Below are 20,471 nucleotides of genomic sequence, written 5' to 3' on the forward strand. Positions count from 1 at the left end.
ACTATACATAAAGGAATGCTATAGTTTGTTCATGGTTTGAACTGAGCAATTTCTTTTTAAGCAGAAGGTTCTGCTTAAAACTTATGAAACTTCTGTTGTATTAGTGTGAGGCCTTCCCAGGCTTGTGGTAGTGTAGTGTCTTTGCTTACCTGTGGGTATGAGCAGGAGTGGGGTGTATCATGAGGGTATCCTTCCTCTATAAGTGACTAGCAGATACGTGCAGGGGTGGGATGAGTGGATAAAATGGTTAAAGCCTTCTTAAAAAGATTGGATAGTTTCTTCAGCATGTGACTTGATTTGCTTAAATATTTTAACAAAGGGTGTTTGATAGGTATTTACTACTTCCTGCTTCTTTATGAATTCTCATACTTACATAGGTATAGACAATCTCATAGTGATTGCTAACTATTGACGTTCAGGCTGTGCATTCACAGCATATACTCTTCTCTTAGCTCCCTTGCTTTTCCAAAAGCAGTGTAATGGATGGATATGCAGAGCACTTCACTTGTAGATGCACGTAATGAAATAACTTCTTTACCATTCCAAGTATTTAACCATGTATATAGCTCTTATTTTATATGAGATTTGTTAAATAAAGCTTTTGGTTTGGTTTTAGGGAAATGAATTGGAAGTGACAATTATGATGCTGGTAGAAGCATTATGTGAGCTTCACTGTCCTGAAGCTATTCAGGGTATTGCTGTCTGGTCTTCTGCTGTAGTTGGGAAGAGTCTTGCCTGGATCAATTCTGTAGCTCAACAAGCAGAAGGGCGGTAAGTTTTCTCAGATAACTGGATGTTACAAACTTGGACGTTTCTTCCTTCTTATGCATTAGTTCTACTTCTGAATCTTCTAAATTGTGGCGTGAATCAAGGCTACAGATCTAATTTCCATATCAATTAAAGTCATCGTGTCTTTCAGAGATGCCTAATGCATGCAACATTTTTACGTATTTTAACTTTTAGTTTTAACTAAATTACCAGGATTTGAATATAAATGGTGTCCCTAAGCTGTTTTTTTATAGTTTTTCATACACAGCAATATTATTTTCATATTGTATTCAGTTTTCCATTGCAAAATATTAGTAATTTAAATATTTTCTAATGACGTTTCTGACAAAGGCGTGATCTGATTGCCTGTCACAGTTTGCCAAGAGAGGGACTCCAAGGCAGATGCTTTGCAGTTTTAGTTCAGCTTTGAAAAAGTGGCTTCTACGTCTATTGAAGTAGAATCTTTGGCTGCAGATACAAATAAGTGGGTCAATGTTCCAGATAGGGTATGCCTTTATTTTGGTGTTTTCATTTCCTTAAAGGAATGCATCCTTTCTTCTGTATGAAATGAAAAAGGGACACCTTTCATTATTTACCTGCCATGTAAAAATCTCCAAACAAAAAAAATGAGGTTTTATCTTTCTAACTATCTTTTTTTCACACTTCTGTAAGATTTCTTAAAATAACGTGCAGCTTTGTAATAGATGAGAAGTTTCTCAGAAATGTCAAGCTTAAGGTGTGAATTGTTGCCCTAGACCCAGTTTTACAATCCTCTATTAAATCATACGTAGTTAATCAATATTCAGCTTTACTCATTCAAGTAAAAAGTATGACAGTCAAATATAAAACTCACTTATCTCCTTCAATCTGTACTTGGTTTGAAGTTGCCATTAAAACCTGAATGGAAAAGCTTTTATACTATGCTATAACCTGGAAATTCAGCTGGTAAACTTGTATTCTGTATTAATCCCTTTCTTTTGCTGAAGGTGACACGTGAACTTTTTGAGTATTGTGGTAAAGAAATTTTTAAAATATAGTCTATTTACCAAAAAAGAAAACTGGTTCTGTAAAATGCTGACTATGATATTAAACTATTTAAGGTTTGAAAAAGCAACTGTGGAATACCAGGAGCACCTGTGCTCCATGACAGGAGTGGATTGCTGCATAACAGGCTTTGACAAAACTGTTCTGAAGTTGGCCAATTCAAACAGTGTGAATAATGCCAGCCCAAAGCATTCCTTGAATGGTCAGTATTTATTGTTTTCTGTCCAAGAGAAATACAATTTTGTAACTGTATGTACATAAAATTAGAACACTGAATGATATAGCCATGGTAATGGTAGTGTCTAATTCTTAAATCTGAAAACCTGTTTCTGTCTGTAGTTAAACTGAACCACTTAATGCCATTGAAAGCAATGTTATGTGTAGATGAGGGTTTGCAGTTCTGAGGTCTAGCTGAATGCAACTAAAAATAATAGGTAAAATATATTGTAATTTACTATTTTAATTTGAAATTATTTTAGATCATAACTTAAGGCTTGGTATGTATGACATAAACTTAAGAGTTTTTTAACTACTGAGACTTTGTTGCAGTATTCCATTTCACCTTTGAAAAGGGACCTTCTTTGTTCCTAATGTAGTTCTTCTGTTTTCCTGTTTTGATGCTTCTTTATAGATATGGACTAAAATTTTCCAAAACCTCCTTTGAAAAGGTTCTTTTTTTAAAAAAAAAAAAAGTATAAGTGGAAGAATACTACTGTAAATGTTGTGTAACTTTGATTTTTTTAAATTAAGTGTTTTTCTCGACAAAAGACATAGAAATTACATTTGAGTGATAGAATTGCTATTTTAAAATATATAAGCTTAAATATATATTTAGGTATGTATACTATTTTTTCGTTTCACAGGAGAAACTAGAAAAACTGTTCTGACTAAGCCAAGTGAATCTTCACCTGAAGTTATAAACTACTTGGGTAACAAAGCATGTGAATGTTACATTTCCATTGCTGACTGGTCCGCTGTTCAGGAGTGGCAAAACATGGTCCATGACTTGAAGAAAAGCAATAGTAATACCTCAATCAATCTGAAGGCAGATTTTAACTACATAAAGTAAGAATATAATTAACTTATTCAACAGTACCTTGGAGTTCAGCATCTTAGAACTGAAATATTAAAGTGTTTATGGATTTTAGAAACTGGATGTAATTGAAATAGAGACATGATAAGAAGAAAGTTGAGTTCTTGGGCGGGGGGGGGTGACACGGAACTTGGCAATGATATTTACTAGCCATATAGATAACTAAAGAGGTAACATAATTCTAAATAGTTACTGTGGCTTTCTGACTGCTGAGGTTTCTTAGTATTCAAGAAAAACATCTTTTCATTGAAAGTAAAAGATACCAAATTTATTCTACTTCTATTGTCAGAAGATGCATCCTTTCGCACAACTTAAATAGTAGTAAAAAATGAAATGCCTGTCAGTGGTACAGTTCTTAAAAATATTTTAATTCATTAATCTAATGTAAAAAGTATATTAAGGAGGTGGTCTTGGCTGCTTAAATTATTTTTTAATTTTGGTTTTTTTTAAATGGAATTTAGCATTGTAGTTTGTGCATTTATTTCCTAACCCTTGATATTTGTCTAGTTCATGAAAAAATATTTGTGACATTGAAATAGTCCTTCACATTTTAAGGGTCCTTTCTGTTTCATTTGACAACTTGATTACTTTCCATCCCTGTACTATTGTGGTAAACATCGTAAAATCCTTTTGGCTGAAATGTCTTGACTTGAAAATAAAAGCTTAGAAGGAAGCTTTGAAATAAAATCTTGCAGGTCTGAAAAGGTGACTACTGTCAGAGAAAAGGGGTGATCCTTTTTCTTACTGCGGTAACTCAGTGTCGTGCAGTTAATCCCTTAGGAGAGTGAGCATCAGGGATGTGAAAATGTGTCATTTCTGAATGTTCATATTTTTTGTAAACTAAAGCCACTGTACTTCTGATAAACATCACAAGTGCTTGCTGTACTATTGCAGAGGTCTGGTGATTTTGGCTGGTTTGAGTTAGTTTTCATCCAGATAATTACTGGAAGTAGCATAGTATATAATCAGAAAAAAACTTTAAAGAGCTCCTGAGGATGCACAGCACTTTGACTCTTCTGCTTCTGAGCAGGCTGAGAAGAGACTCTCTGTAGTAATGAGGACTGAAATATAATTCAGCAGAAAGGGGAGTTTCACATGCTGAACTTTTTTTTTCTTTTCTAATGCAGATACTTAGATAATTCCTTCTTCAGTGGATAGTACCAAGAATATTGAACCTTTGAGTCTTCTGTATTCTGAGCCATCGAGCCTCTTAACCCTTCAGTGCCTTTTTTTTTGTGTAGTTCTGTGAAGTCTATAATGCTATAATGTTCAAGTTATTTCCTAATGTAGAACAATGCGGGGGGGGGGGGGGGGAAGTTAAGTTTGCTGCTTCAGGCTGTTAGGCAATATAAATTTGTATCATCTGTGACCTGCACAATATTCCAGTATTCCTGGAATTTTGGTTTCATGTAAACTGAAGAGTTGAAACCATGGCCTCCTGAAATTCTGCCCCAAAACTTAACTTTTCTGTGCATTGGGGGGGAGTTCTGGGGTTTTCTTTGTTTATAAACTCTTCCAAAGTCAACCTTTTTCTTCCTGAGTACGGTAGAAGAGTTTTATATATAGTGTGATGATAATTTGAAAAGCTTCATAGCTGGAGAGGTGTCTTTTCCTTTCACTTTGATATTGAATTTATCCATTTGGTGCAGTACTATTGCTTTTTATTGATCTATGTGAAAATTGGGATTTTTGCTTAGAATTAATCATAAGTGCTCTATAGGATTTTGAGTTAGGCTTGAGTTCTTTTTTGCTGTATAAGGTACTTAGCAACTGGTATGAAGTAAGAAATGTGAAAATAAACTATAAACATTGAATTGCAGATCTTTGAGCAGCTTTGAGTCTGGACAACTTACCGAATGCACTGAACAACTAGAATTATTACCAGGAGAAAATATCAACCTACTTGCAGGGGGATCCAAAGAAAAAATAGGTATAAATGCCTAAGTTAATGTTACTTCAAATACAGAAGTAAATATTTCTTGATGTATCTGTCTCTATAAATGACAGACTGAAACTTCCGAATGCAGTTTGCTGTGTTCAGTGGACTGACTATAACCTTTATGAATCAAGCTTCAAAATGATTGGCAGTCGTCATTCTAAATGTTGATACAAGCATGTTTTCTGGAGTTTATGTGTTTGTTTATAAGTAGTCTATCATCAATTTCTAATATGAATATATACATATATATTAATATATATTAAAAAATGGATTTTTCCAAACTTAGTTGCTCTCAAAACTGCATTCTCAGACAGTGACACTTGATAAAATTTGGCACTTCTATTTAGTTTCAATTGTTTAATCTCCATGTAGACATGAAGAAGCTCCTTCCTAATATGCTAAGTCCTGATCCAAGAGAACTTCAAAAAGCAGTCGAAGTACAGCTTTTGAGAAGTTCAGTATGTCTGGCAACAGCTGTAAACCACATAGAACAGGAGCAAAAGTGGCAGTCAATATCTGAGTAAGTTGAAATGTGCTATGAATGAATGCAATATACTGTAAAAAGCTGTTCTAGTTTGTTAAACATAACTTTGTGAAAAGCATATTCTGCTTTGTACTGCAGCGTCAATGGTAGTTTGCTACCAGTTTTAGCTGTTGTGAGTTATAAGCTTACTGAGGAAAATAAGATGATGTCTAACTTGAAGATTATGTAGTTCTTTGAGTTGATAAAGTACTGCTTCTTGTCAGTTTAATAATAAAGTATCATACTGTAACTTGTGCATGATATTGCAATATTTGCTCATCATCTCTTTGAAGATGTTGGATTTGCTTTTTCTTCAGTAATTTTGATATCACTGTTTACTCTTAAAGTCTAGCTAACAAAAATGACTGTTCTGGTTCTTTTATTTCAGAAATGTCATTAAGTACTTAAAGCAAACATCACGAATTGCTATTGGGCCTTTAAGACTTTCCACACTCACTGTGTCTCAGTCTTTACCAGTGTTGAGCACCCTTCAGTTGTATTGTTCTTCTGCTTTGGAAAACACTGTATCCAACAGGCTGACATCAGAGGTATGTCTGTGTGTTTAAAACCTAAATTGGAGTAATGTCTTTCTCCACGTCATGTTATGAAGTATTGAATATAGAACATACATTAATTGTTTTGACTGTTGTTAATCATACTGTAAAAAGACCTCATTTAGTTTTCTAATGTGCCTTGACGCAAGTTTTTTTTTAAATTTGCATATCAGTTGGACTTCTTTCTATAGTTACAAATACATCATCTCTTTCAATTACACTTAGACTATTTTTAAAGTTTTATTGGTAGCTGCTTTTTAGAGAAGTGTTCATATTTCTTCTGTAAATACATTGTAACACTTCTTCCTACAACACACACATGTAATTGACTTTAAAAGTAACTTTAAAATATTTATCAAAAACCAATCACTTCAGCAATTAAAAGCTCAATGTCAAACTTCAACCAGCATGAATGGTCTAGTTCTAATGTCTAATCATGTTGTTCGGAAAACAATTCTGCTTGATTTTGAGCTATTCTTAGTGTTGTCCTCTCAAAAATCAAGCATGTCTTTATCTAGAGTTGCATAAAACATATTTGCATTTTATTAGTTAATGATAAAGAGTGGCTACTAATACAAATAAGAATGTTTACTCTGCACTAAAATTGTCTTTGGTTTTAATACATAGAATCATAGAGTCGTTTAGGTTGGAAAAGACCTTTAAGATCATCCAGTCCAACCATTAACCTACACTACCAAGTCCACTCTAAACCAATCAAGGGTAGACTAGACTAAATCATGTCCCGAAGTGCCACATCTACCCGTTTTTTGAACACTTCCAGGGATGGGGACTCCACCACCTCTCTGGGCAGCCTGTTCCAATGCTTGACCACCCTTTCTGTAAAGAAATTTTTCCTAATTTCCAGTCTAAACCTCCCCTGGCGCAGCTTGAGCCCATTTCCTCTCGTCCTATTGCTAACTACATGGGAGAAGAGCCCAACCCCCACCTCACTACAACCTCCTTTCAGGTAGTTGTAGAGAGCGATAAGGTCTCCCCTCAGCCTTCTCTTCTCTAGGCTAAACAATCCCAGTTCCCTCAGCCGCTCCTCATAAGGCCTGTGCTCCAGACCCTTCACCAGCTTCGTTGCCCTTCTCTGAACACGCTCCAGCGCCTCAATGTCTTTTTTGTATTGAGGGGCCCAAAACTGGACACAGTATTCCAGGTGTGGCCTCACCAGCGATGAGTACAGGGGGACAATTACCTCCCTGCTCCTGCTGGCCACACTATTCCTGACACAAGCCAGGATGCTGTTGGCCTTCTTGGCCACCTGGGCACACTGCTGGCTCATGTTCAGCCGGCTGTCTACCAACACCCCCAGATCCTTTTTGGCCAGGCAGCTTTCCAGCCATTCTTCCCCAGGCCTGTAGCGTTGCATGGGGTTGTTGTGACCCAAGTGCAGGACCCAGCACTTGGCCTTGTTGAACCTCATACAACTGGCCTCGGCCCATCAATCCAGTGAAAATATGAAAAACATGAAAATATGTTTTAGTAAAGATGCCTTTCATGACAACTATGCAACTTCTGTGCGTCTTTCAGGACTGTCTTATACCTCTCTTCAATGATGCTTTGAGGTCATGCAAACAACATGATGTAAGGCCATGGATGCATGCACTGAGGTACACAGTGTATCAGAATCAATTGATGGAAAAACTTAAAGGTATGTAAGCTCTCATCTTAGTGTTATGAAAGGTAAATGCAGAATTTGAACATAAAACTGCTGAAAGCAGCAGCTGTGTCTTTTTCTATTACTTAGATGGATTACTTTTTAAAAGCCAAGTTTTGGTTATTTAGGTGTCTTGCTTTACAAGTAGGGGTCTCAATTACTACTGTAATATAGACAGTGTTGAAAAAATTTATTGTGAAATGCTTAGCAGTTCTGTACTCACTCTTCTAATTGCACTTGCTCATCTCTTCATACTTAAATGCTTTCACTTTTGAACACTTCAACACTATCAATAAAGGGTCTTTAAAAACAGTCACGAAAGCAATTTAAATGTGCAGTATGGTAAGAGGTAATGGGAGAAAAGCTGTATCAGGAGACAAGCAGATTTCTTAACTAAGAAAAATGCTTGCTGTGAAAAAATTACTCTTGCACAGCAGATAATCTGGATATATCTTTTTTGTTTCAGATGGGTTATATAAATATTCTAGGCAGAAATGAAGTCATCTAAATTTCTGAAGGAGGTGTTAGGAAATATGAAAGGGCTGAGCAACTTTTTACTGATGGCCATGTACAGAATACATTTGGCAGAAGTTATCTATATAACTCAAGTGCAATTATTATTTGTTTAATAATTTTGTTTACAATGTCTTGCTTCTTCAGAACCAACAGTCCCAATTAAAAGCCATCTAATGGAGCTGGGCTTAACAGCAGCAAAATTTGCACGGAAGCGAGGAAATATTGCCCTAGCTACACGACTGCTTGCCCAGTGCAGTGAAGTTCAGCTAGGAAAAACCACCACTGCACAAGACTTAGTCCAGCACTTCAAAAAATTGTCTGCACCAGGTCAGATAGATGAAAAATGGGGTCCTGAACTTGATATCGAGAAAACAAAGTTGTTATACACAGCAGGTGAGTATTTGCTAATTATGTTGTAGATACTTGAGCTTCTTGTCTTTATAACCAGGCTAATTCCCCTGACCTTGAAGAAATTGTAATAGGACAGTGCCATTAGGAATTGATTTCATCCTACTAACTGTTTCAGTCTGAAAGTGTTTTCACAAGTCTTTTCTTACTTGTCACTTTAACTTCAAAAGAGAACTTGCTTTGTAAAAATCTATTGTTACAAGCTGTATCTGAATATGCTGAATTTCAGAAGAAGTGTTTTGAATAAAGTTAACACTCTACTGAAGATATGCTTTTCATGATATGTAGGTCAGTCAACACATGCCATGGAAATGCTGAGTTCCTGTGCCATATCCTTTTGCAAATCTGCCAAAGCTGAATATGCAGTTGCTAAATCTATTCTCACACTGGCTAAATGGATTCAAGCAGAATGGAAAGAGATTTCAGGACAGTTGAAACAAGTATATAGAGCTCGACAGCAGCAGAATCACACTGGACTGTCAACCTTGTCTAAAAACATATATAATTTGATTGATCTCCCAGCTGTTAATACACTAGAAGAAGAATATCCTAGGATTGAAAGTGAATCTACAGGTATATTTGTTCTCCTTCTTATTAATTTTTTATTAAATTAGTTACTGATGATTCCACTGAGGGATAGCACCAGTTATTTTGATAAAGACTAAGTGCTCCATCACTCATGTATTTGTTTTCCTAATACCCATATAAACAGTGTGTGGTTTGTGTAATAGGTAACTATAAACAGCTAAAAAATCCAAACACCTTAGTATTGCTATTTCATATTTCTTTCACATTTTTCTCATTCAAGTGATATTGGCCTGAAGAAGAAACTGGAATGCATTTATTTTATGAGGAGGATATCAAATTTTGTCATGCTTTTGTCTGCTTTCAGCTCCTGTATTTGCTAAAGTTTGAATGAGATCATTCAGATTAACCATCAACAGGATTGATATTTTGAATGCCCTGATAAGTGTGAGGAGCAGTTACCTCAGGTTTTCTCGTGATCTTTAGTCTGTACTTAATTTGAACACTTCTGTTGTTGCAACAAAATGTACTCTATTTCCCAGGTTTTGGCAGACTTTCTTCAAATGCCACGATAAAATTTTTTCTTTGCTTAAACATGGATTTCATAAATTAGTTCCTCTCTTGCAGAATCAGAATTATTTTAGAGCTGTTAATGGATGTAAGTAGTAGGTGCTTTCTGACTTGATGGTGAAGAAAATAAATATATATACAAATAAACACAAACACACTGCCCTAGGTACTTCATAAAAGTCTGCTCTTTGAAGTGTCTTGCTCTTTTGGAGATCGTGAGTTTCTTGCCTCAGTTCCAGCTTTCTGTGAAAGAGGAAGCATTTGTAGAGTATAGGCAGTGGTTGTTACCAAATGAAAAACTGGTCTTTGTTTTGCAGCCAGTGTCAGAACTGAAAAATCATTGCATTTCGGAAAATCTTGGGTACTAACTTGACCAAAAAAAAAATACTATGTACTTACAATGTTTTGATGTTATTTTCTATGTTAAGAAAATTAGAAGTAGGCTTTACATCATAACATATATTGCTCTATTTCTCCCATCACAGTGAATATTGGAGTTGGAGAGCCTGACTTCATCTTGGGACAGCTGTATCACTTGTCTTCAGTACAGGCACCTGAAGTAGCCAAGTCTTGGGCAGCCCTGGCTAGTTGGGCTTATAGATGGGGCCGGAAAGTAGTTGATAATGCCAGGTAAATTCATCCTAATGTTTAAATTTATACTTCATTATTAGTTTTCTTAAGGTAAACCCTAGCTTTGTATTTATTATTACTGTTCTTTGTGGTCTGAAGTTGCATGTGAACAGAGAACTGAATATTCTCTTGATTACTTGCCCTCTGTAAAAAGAAGCGAGTTTAATTCTGAGAAAAGTATGAAGATTTCTTCCTTCAAGAAGTTTTATACATACAGTCTTAACAGGTTCAGTAGCTCTACAAATACTAATATATTGGGGATGAGTAATTCATTAAATGTTACAGTCAGGGAGAAGGTGTTCGTCTGCTGCCCCGGGAAAAATCTGAGGTTCAGAACTTGCTTCCAGACAACATTGCGGAGGAAGATAAAGAGAAAATCTATGGGATTCTTGGGCAGGCAGTGTGTCGTCCAGCTGGGATTCAAGTAAGTGTAAATTTGCTTGCTTAAAAAATGTTCAACTTCAGCGTGAAGCTTAGTTTTCCTCTACTTGTGATTCGTATTAACTCTTGTAAATGTTTTAAAGTTAAAATTCAGATGATACAAGAGTTCTCTAAGAAACTGTCTGTTAGCTAAGTGGTAACACATCTGTTCTATGGACTATGGTAGTATGATCAAGTAATGCAGTTGCGTGAGTTGCCTAGACAAAAACTGGATTAGGAGCTAGTATTGCTTGTAGAAATGGTTGGAGGACTTAATCAAATCTGTTTTCTCTTTATTTGCATTTAGGATGAAGATATGACTCTACAAATCACTGAAAATGAAGACAATGAAGAAGACGATATGGTGGATGTTATATGGCGTCAGTTATTAACAAGTTGTCCCTGGCTTTCAGATCTTGATGAAAATGCAACAGAAGGGTTAATTAAAGTGTGGAGGAAAGTTGTAGACAGAATCTTCAGTCTCTATAAACTCTCCTGCAGTGCATACTTTACTTTCCTCAAACTCAATGCTGGTCAGGTTAGTGTTTGTGCTGATGAGGAAATCCAGTTACAAACTTTTCTAAATGATGATATGAACGATATACTTAGCTTAGAGGAATATTTCTTTTTCTTTCAAGGTTCCACTTGATGAAGATGATCCCAGGCTGCACTTAAGAAATACTTCTGAGCAAAGCACTGATGATGTTATTGTGATGGCAACCCTAAGACTGTTACGATTGCTTGTGAAACATGCTGGAGAACTTAGACAGTATCTAGAGCATGGGCTAGAAACTACACCTACTGCTCCTTGGAGAGGTAAGTAGATGTTATCTAGTTGTTAAAATTCATTTTGACACATTTTCTCTAAATGCAAGCAGAAAAGTATTATTGCACTTCCATAAAATTTTTATTTAAGCATGACAGAGAGCTTGTCTTATTAAATAATTTCATTAAAGGTGTTCAAGTCTGCCATGCATTCTGATCTTAGAATAGACAAGTAGCACAGATTCTGATCCCCTCCATCCCCTGCCTTAAGACATTGAAAGGAGATGTAGTTTGTGAAGTATTATGTTATATTAACACCTTTTTTTTTTAAAAAAAAAAAAAGGGGGGGGGGGTGGGTGTTTTCCTAGCTACAGTTTGAAATGCAGTTCAGAGAAAGATGTGTGGCTAAAGCCAGATGTCTCAGAAGTAGTTGTTTGTCACTACGCTGCTGGTTCTCATTGCTCAGGGACTTTCCCACAAACGGTTATTGAGTTAAAGTCTGGAAGGCAGCAGAAGAGGAGGCCAACTATAGAAAAATTGTGCTTTCTTTTGAAACATCCAGTTATGCTAACTTCAGGAACTATTACTGTGATTCTTCTTACTTTTGAAAAATGATATAACAGATATAATGTGCAAAAGTCAATTTGAGTGCTTGACTAAAGGACGTATGTGTTGCACCTGATGTTATCTGTATTTGAATAAAAGAAGAAAATAAGCTATTGCCTGTACTGTGAAAGGCAGTTATTTAAAAGATGTTTTTATTGGGAAACTAGACATTTACGTTCTCCCAATGCAAAGCCAGCATGCTTCTAAAAATAAAATAAAATTCTGCATCATTTGAAGTGAAATGAAATGAATCGGACCATTTTCTTTTCCTGTTTATGAAGGTATTATACCTCAGCTTTTCTCCCGCCTGAATCACCCAGAAGTGTATGTTCGTCAGAGTATTTGCAACTTACTGTGTCGAGTGGCTCAAGATTCTCCTCATCTCATACTATATCCTGCAATAGTGGGTACCATTTCACTTAGCAGTGAATCCCAGACTTCAGGTATGGAGGAAAAAATAAATGTTCAAATACACTTTAGCTAATATATTTATATATACTGGATAAAATAATACTGAGGGTTTTTTCTTTTTTCAGTAACTCTGATACTTTCTATCTTAAGAATATTTTTATTATGGGACCTCACTGATACCTTTCATTTGATTTACCAGTTTGGCAAATAAGTTGGTTTTTTTTTCCAGTTTGATCATATACTTTGCCAGTACTTAATGTAATATGGGGACCTCATGCTAAATTGAGTGATGTGTCTTTCAAGGCCAGAACAGTGTAGCTAATATTTTAATATCTGGTTTTAATTTAGGAAACAAGCTGCCTTCTGCCATCCCTACTTTGCTAGGTAATATTCAAGGAGAAGAACTGTTGGGTGGTGAATGTGATGGAGGGAGCCCCCCAGCTTCTCAAGAAAGTAGTAAAGATGACACAAAAGTTGGATTAAATGAAGATCAAGCAATGATGCAAGATTGTTACAGCAAAATTGTGGAGAAACTCTCTGCTGCAAATCCAACAATGGTATTGCAGGTAAATAATCCAAATGTATGTTACTTGTGGTTTTATTTGCACCACAAAATACGTAATTTGTATATCTTGTGGGTAGGCCTACTGAAAGTTTGGTGCATATTTGCTGTTAGGCTGTCATCTTTCTTCAAGTTGTTCATCTACAAGGATAAGTAGTACTAGTACTACTTATACTAGTACCCTTAAAAATAAGTGAATCTTATTTTATACAGGTTCAGATGCTAGTGGCTGAGCTGCGCAGAGTTACAGTTCTTTGGGATGAACTGTGGTTGGGAGTTCTAGTGCAGCAGCACATGTATGTCCTCAGAAGGATTCAACAACTGGAAGATGAAGTCAAGAGGGTCCAAAACAACAACACTTTACGGAAGTATGTCTTTTTTGAATAACTCAACTGATAATCATAACAAATGTTTGTTCTTGGGGAAGCATGCAGTCAAACCAATCAACAGTGTTGTTGCTGCTGAATTTGTACTACCCTAGCTGCTTCTTTGTAAGCCAGTGACCTTATTTCAAGAACATTTTGATGCTACAGCTAGTACTCTAATCAAATGAGAAACAACAACAGTCTACCTGTGAATCCATGTTGGGATTTCATTAGTAATTATGTGTTAGAACCCAATGCATATTAAGCTGTGGATTATGAGATCCTATAGTTCTTCACTCCAAGGTCCTTCTTACAAGTCAGCTGAATGAGAACAAGCATGTTGAAGGATGTAATCTATTTGGAGTCTACTGTAAATACAGATATTTGGAGTAAAGAGAACATCTTAATCTACTTTTAGTTTTCAGTGTTCAGCAAGTCTCTCTCACCTGGGTTCTCCTGTGAATGGATTTGTGGAAGAGGAAAGCCATTCACTGGGAACCCGGCTAAGCTTAAGAATACCTTTTAAGTTTTATAGTCAGGCTTGACATGGAATGGGAGAACAGCCTGATCTGAATTGCACTCTTCCCCTTCTTTATAGTGTGGTACACCATCAGGAAGTAGTAGTTAGAAGCTCTTTTATTAAACGAAATAGTTGCTTAGGGTGGTTTGAGTTCTCTGAGCTTCTCCTCAGGGTTTCCAGTGGTGAAGAGCCCAGTTGAAATGTTTCAGTTTTAAAAAAAAAAAAGTGTGATTCAGAGGAACATGCATTCAGTGCAGCATGAAATACTCTTCCTTTTAATACGGTCGTCCTTGAAGACCTCATTTTAGAGATGTAGCCATTTTTGTGAATTTTTAGATGTCTCATTTGCAGTCTTATTTTAATGCTCTGCGTATGAAGTAACCTGGTTTTATAGAGGTAAGAGGAAATTTGTTTTTTTTAATAGGGAGGAGAAGATAGCAATCATGCGTGAAAAGCATACAGCTCTAATGAAGCCCATTGTATTTGCTTTGGAACATGTACGGAGCATCACTGCAGCTCCTGCAGAAACTCCTCATGAGAAATGGTTTCAGGATAACTATGGAGATGCAATTGAAAATGCACTAGAGAAACTTAAGAATCCTTTGAATCCTGCTAAACCTGGAAGCAGCTGGCTCCCATTTAAAGAGGTATTATATGCACAGACTAAGAGTACAATGTAGAGACTCTTGACACTCTTGCTGGACTGTGTGTTTGACTCCTCTCCTTAGTATTCTCTTGCCATATCAAAATTGCAGCCTGAAACTTTGTCTTCTCTGCAATCACCGCAGGCATGCTAGAACTAAAGCAAAGTAATTGTTGCCTCCGTAACAAGTCTTACTGACTGTCTGCATTATTGCATTTCTACTCAATGAAATTATTTTTTTCACATCTTGCATCTTCTGCTGTCTGAGATCCTGTCAGTTTTGGGGGCAGAGGACTTTAATTTTTTTTAAGTACTGTCTTTCTGAAACTCTATGCCATTTGAATTTAGTGAATTTAAATTCTAACAAGTTGGTACTTGGGTTAGCTAAGTGTAGTCCTCGGGCTGTGCAGCAACCTTCAAATGATTGACCCTTCCCAAATATACTCTGTTTTTCAATTATGTGATTTTATTAGGTTTTTTTATGGGTCTGAGGAAAAACAAAATATGTATTCACTCAGATATCCAGAGCCAACCTGGTGGTTTTTAAAAGTCTTGATAGACAGAACCTAGGTTTTACACACAAATAGGCTTTTTTTTTTTTTTTGTAGTTCCCCTTCTGCTTTGCAGAACAAGCAGGCATGCAGATACGTAAACAGGAGATTGCTGAATGCTGCTGCTTTTGACCACAGCTCAAATATTTACAAATGCAGGAGCAAACCTCCTGAGCAGTTTAATTTGTTGTGACTTTGGTGCCTATCACCAGGCAGGGTATATTTGCTGCATAAAGTATATTTTTTAGATTTTGTCCTCTTCATCCTAAGCTATAAAATGAATTAGTACGGTGGCAAGGATGAAAGGTAGTTTAAGAAAAATCTCCGTGCTTTCTGGAAGATGACCTCCATTAAGTCCGTTTTGGTGTTTGGTTTCTTTTTTTAATGCTAGCTGTTAAGGTGAACCTCAACCTAAACAAAAAAATTTCTTTGGAATAGGTTATGCTAAGTTTGCAGCAAAGAGCACAGAAACGGGCTAGTTACCTTTTACGTCTTGAAGAAATCAGCCCTTGGTTGGCTGCCATGATGAGCACTGAAATAGCACTTCCTGGAGAAGTATCTACTAGAGACACAGTCACAATTCATAGTGTGGGCAGCACCATCACAATTCTGCCTACCAAAACCAAACCTAAAAAGCTGCTTTTCCTGGGTTCAGATGGGAAGAACTATCCCTATCTGTTCAAAGGTAAGAAATTGAAATTTTCTCATATGAGTTACTGTCTCTTGTTATAAGACTATATTGAAGTTGGGAAGATGCATGGTTGCCACTTTTGCTTTCTCTGCCTGCATGATATGGAGAAAGAGTTGTCTAGTACATCTGCTCCCTCTCCTCCCTACCTCCCACCTCACCATACATTTTCAAGGATTTTTGCTTTGTGAAGCCATAAGTCAGGGGTGTTTCAGATCCCTTCTTTATAAGGGTTACATCAGAAACAGTGTTCTGCTTGCATACTGATAGGGTTTAGCTGGATGTACTTTTCTGGAAGGTTAAGGTAGCACCCAGAAGAGAACTTTAAGAGACTTCGTGCCTTCCCTGAAAGGGAGATACCTATCTGTTATGTTAGTAATTCTTGTGTGTACTGCTCACAGACAGCTGTCATAAACTGGTGATTCTAGTATGTAAATGCTATGTAAACCTTTAGGTTTAGGCTGAACAACCCATCCTTAATCGGCATAATTTATAAAGCTATTCATAGTCTGAAATGAAGTAGGATTTCAAAAAATGCTAAGTTTGGGCTTTAAGGGAATAATTTTTTTTAATCTAGAAACTAAATTTTATACAAAATAAATTTATTGCAGGTTTAGAAGACTTGCATCTAGATGAAAGAATCATGCAATTCTTATCAATTGTGAACACAATGTTTGCCACAATTAACCGTCAAGAGACACCAAGGTTCCACGCGAGGCACTACTCTGTGACACCTCTGGGAACGAGATCGGGCTTGATCCAGTGGGTGGATGGAGCTACACCTTTGTTTGGTCTTTACAAGCGGTGGCAACAGCGAGAAGCTGCTTTACAAGCACAAAAGGTAACAACTGTGTTTTATGCCAGGTAGGACAATGCAGAAGGGAAACACATACTCTGATTTGCTTTCCGGTTCTAAATAACGTAGTCTTAAGTGGATTGTGTGTTGTTCATAATCATGCAAAATGGTTCTGTGTATTCATTTCTCTTGGGATTTCACCACATATCAATGAAATTGTATATATGTATTTACATATATTGCAGTATGTAACATAAATTTATTGTTCTAGCATGATAATTCAAGGGGAACTGGTTTTAAACAAATAGAGTTAACGTTAGTTAAAATTATTTTAGTTCCACATCTTATTCTCTCATTCTCATTTAATTTTAAATACAGTTTTGGTTTTGTTGGTTTTTTTTTTTTTTAAATTGACCTTGATAAGAGTAGAGTTAGGCTAAAGCAATGTGTTTTCAGTTTCTTTAGGTTTTCTTAACCATTGAGTTTTGAATTAAATTTCTGAGCTGTAAAAGCCATCCTCAGTAGAGAAGTTGATTTCACATTATTCTCACCAAAACTGAATTTGGGATACCATTTTCTGTGGTAATGAGAGTTGCAATATGTAAACTAGCATTTTTACCTCTTCTAGGCTCAGGACTCTTACCAGACTCCTCAGAATCCTGGAATAGTGCCTAGACCCAGTGAGCTTTACTACAGTAAAATTGGGCCCGCATTAAAGGCGGTTGGGCTTAGTCTTGACGTGTCACGTCGTGACTGGCCCTTGAATGTCATGAGGGCTGTTCTAGAAGAACTGATGGAAGCAACTCCCCCAAATCTTCTAGCTAAGGAGCTCTGGTCATCATGTACTACACCGGATGAATGGTGGAGAGTTACACAGGTGAGTTATAACAAATATGTTTTCCCTTTGAAAGGTTGTGTTTTTAATGGGATGAGGGGCAACAAATGCCTGGGATGTGTTCAAGCAATGATACTCCTGAGTTAGGTGAGCTGGGACTGCTGAAGTTCTGCATAACAGGAAATGTTAGCATTTGGCAGGAAATGATGCAGTTGTACCATCTGGAATAAAAAAAATGGGTATACACCTGATAACTCTACAGTATTAAACTAGAATTATCAGCCTAAGACATGAGAACTCTTGTAAGATACCATCAGACAACAAATAGAATACAGCTTGGAATAAGTTGGTTTTGATTTGTCTTACACTTAAAATGATGTTTTAAGATGGTAGTCAGTCCAATGTGTTGGCAGAGGATTCCCACAAATAATTTTTTCCTGAAACTCTCTTTAAAGTCGTATGCAAGATCCACTGCAGTTATGTCCATGGTTGGCTACATCATTGGTCTTGGAGACAGACATCTGGATAATGTTCTTATAGATATGACTACAGGAGAAGTTGTCCACATAGATTATAATGTTTGCTTTGAAAAAGGTAATTTAAAAAATGCTATATGTTATTCAAATGAAAGGTTTCCCTTCTTGGTAATTAAAAGAAACAACTTAATTTTTTATCTTAAAGGGAAAAGCCTTAGGGTACCAGAGAAGGTTCCGTTCCGGATGACGCACAATATTGAAACAGCACTTGGAGTGACAGGAGTAGAAGGGGTTTTCAGGCTTTCTTGTGAACAGGTAAGTTAGGAGACTTGCAGAAAACTGAGGGCTATCACTTGCCAAATAATACTATCTTAGAACTTTCCTATTGAACATTCTGGTGTTGATTTATAAAGCCTTCACCTTTCCTGCTGTGATTTTAATTGGACTTATTTTAGATACATCCTGTAGTAGGCATTTAAGAAATACGGGAATGTCAGATAAATACATGTGCAGGTAGTGGTACAACTACAGTTCCGGGGGGGGGGGAGACTTGTAGCTCTAGATGTAAAATGTTATGCTTTTCCTGAAGACTTTTTTTGTGAAGTTTTGCTTACCCTCTTTCTTCAGGACTGGTCTTTTATAAGCATGAGAGATACGTTTTTAAAACGTATCTCTGAACAAAGGAGAGTTTCCTTCCTCAAGTGCCTGTTGCTAGAGTATAGAGTTTGTGTGGAAGGCTAGAATGCAATCTTTAGTTTTAGTGATGTTACTGTAGGCTAGCTGCATTTGTACATACTGCGGTGTTCTTCCAGTATTTGTAGTGGTTAGGAATAAGTTATGGATTTCTGTACCTATTCAAGTACAGTATTTTGCATTTAAAATTCCACTGTTCTACAAGGAAATGCAAGATCAGAATAAGTCTGTTTAAAATATGATGCAGGTCCTTCATATTATGCGGCGTGGGAGAGAGACTTTGCTTACATTGCTTGAAGCTTTTGTTTATGATCCTCTGGTGGACTGGACAGCAGGAGGCGAAGCAGGATTTGCTGGAGCTGTCTATGGTGGTGGTGGCCAGCAGGCTGAAAACAAACAAAGCAAAAGAGAAATGGAAAGAGATATTACACGTAGTCTCTTTTCGTCAAGAGTGGCTGAGATAAAGGTGAGTTTACTACAATAATTTTCTATTTTGTAACCAAAGTAGGCCCTGTGCTTTCACTTCGTTTATTTGCATTTTGGGGGTGGTGGAAGAGGTGGTCGCTTAGTAGAAATAGTTCACAAATTTTATTGAGCTAAACCGAGTTGGTATTGAGGGAAGTGCTTATATGGAACTAGGAAGTATTTTATTTTCATTTTCTGTGTGCTTCATTCTAAAATATGCTTTAATGTTTCGCCTGAATCTGGGCTAGAGGAATAAAAATAGAGGTTTAGAGAGCAGTCTAAATAAAGAATGTCTGTTAAGGTTTAGCACTTATAGCACTGGAGGTAGTCCTAGATGAACAACATCATTGAAGGGCTAAGTGCTGCCATGTATTACTTTCTCTTACCTGTTTGAATTAAGTCCAGTTCTATAACATCTGTGTCTTGCTTATAGGTTAACTGGTTTAAGAACAGAGATGAAATGCTTGCTGTGCTGCCAAAATTGGACAGTAGTTTAGAAGAGTATCTGAACCTGCAAGAGCAGTTGACAGATGTAGAAAAGTTGCAAGGAAAACTGGTGGAGGAGATAGAATTTCTGGAAGGTGCAGAAGGAGTGGATCATCCTTCCCACACGCTTCAGCACAGGTACAGAGGAGCCAGGAATTCTGTCAGGAATCTTGCAGTTCAATACAGGTGGTGGTTTAGTAATGTACTTAAGAATTATATGGTAGAAATGGATATATGAAAGAGACTAATAGCTAGGTAAAAGCTATTCTTAGAGTAAGCAGGTCACTTATTGTAACAGAAGAGCTACTGAAACCATTTTCCTACTGAATAATCTTACTTATGTCCTATGCCTCATGCTCCATCAATACAACCTGTGCTAGTCCGTGTTCCACACTTGACCATCAAGGCAAGAGACTGAATGTGCTGAATGTGGTGTCCCATCAAATTAATCCACATAATATGCAGCTATTGATAAATAGCACAAAAATCTTTTCATTTAAGTTTGTAATTCTTTAACTTATTTTTCAAGTTTATTTGAAATAGATCAAGGACTTTAGAATTGTATGAATATGCACATGCATTCAGTATTTTGTAGGAAAAGAATTAATTATTAACACAATATTGTTGAAGTTTTATGTATTGGTGAGAATATGTTAATTTTCTGGTCAACAAGGTAGTTGTATTGTTCAATATGGTTTTGTATTCAATATAGTTAAGTATTTTTTTTTTTTGTAGTACTTACTTGTTCTGTGGCTTCAATAATTCAGGTATTCTGAGCACACACAGTTGCAGTCTCAACAAAGAGCTGTCCAGGAAGCAATCCAGGTGAAGCTGAATGAGTTTGAGCAGTGGATAACACATTACCAAACTGCTTTCAGTAATTTGGAGGCAACACAACTTGCAAGTCTTCTCCAAGAAATTAGCACGCAAATGGACCTAGGTATAAAATAGTATTT

The 20,471-nt window shown here is 36.6% G+C and overlaps 1 protein-coding gene across 1 annotated transcript in view; it reads left to right on the forward strand.

The window, feature by feature from the left end:
• The window catches only part of SMG1 (SMG1 nonsense mediated mRNA decay associated PI3K related kinase), a 71,048-nt gene that overhangs the window by 35,855 nt on the left and 14,722 nt on the right, over positions 1-20,471 (forward strand). The window contains exons 23-47 of the mRNA XM_075719271.1: positions 617-771; positions 1,869-2,014; positions 2,676-2,877; positions 4,726-4,835; positions 5,217-5,364; positions 5,756-5,915; positions 7,458-7,578; positions 8,245-8,493; positions 8,797-9,081; positions 10,089-10,233; positions 10,519-10,657; positions 10,961-11,191; positions 11,292-11,469; positions 12,306-12,467; positions 12,784-13,001; positions 13,211-13,365; positions 14,307-14,529; positions 15,515-15,761; positions 16,376-16,605; positions 17,189-17,437; positions 17,851-17,989; positions 18,077-18,186; positions 18,812-19,030; positions 19,463-19,653; positions 20,283-20,455. Of these exons, the coding sequence (XP_075575386.1) occupies positions 617-771; positions 1,869-2,014; positions 2,676-2,877; positions 4,726-4,835; positions 5,217-5,364; positions 5,756-5,915; positions 7,458-7,578; positions 8,245-8,493; positions 8,797-9,081; positions 10,089-10,233; positions 10,519-10,657; positions 10,961-11,191; positions 11,292-11,469; positions 12,306-12,467; positions 12,784-13,001; positions 13,211-13,365; positions 14,307-14,529; positions 15,515-15,761; positions 16,376-16,605; positions 17,189-17,437; positions 17,851-17,989; positions 18,077-18,186; positions 18,812-19,030; positions 19,463-19,653; positions 20,283-20,455 (4,585 nt within the window). The remainder of the gene's footprint in view (positions 1-616; positions 772-1,868; positions 2,015-2,675; positions 2,878-4,725; positions 4,836-5,216; positions 5,365-5,755; positions 5,916-7,457; positions 7,579-8,244; positions 8,494-8,796; positions 9,082-10,088; positions 10,234-10,518; positions 10,658-10,960; positions 11,192-11,291; positions 11,470-12,305; positions 12,468-12,783; positions 13,002-13,210; positions 13,366-14,306; positions 14,530-15,514; positions 15,762-16,375; positions 16,606-17,188; positions 17,438-17,850; positions 17,990-18,076; positions 18,187-18,811; positions 19,031-19,462; positions 19,654-20,282; positions 20,456-20,471) is intronic.

This window comes from Pelecanus crispus, chromosome 11 (genome assembly GCF_030463565.1).
Source record: "Pelecanus crispus isolate bPelCri1 chromosome 11, bPelCri1.pri, whole genome shotgun sequence".
Taxonomy (NCBI): domain Eukaryota; kingdom Metazoa; phylum Chordata; class Aves; order Pelecaniformes; family Pelecanidae; genus Pelecanus; species Pelecanus crispus.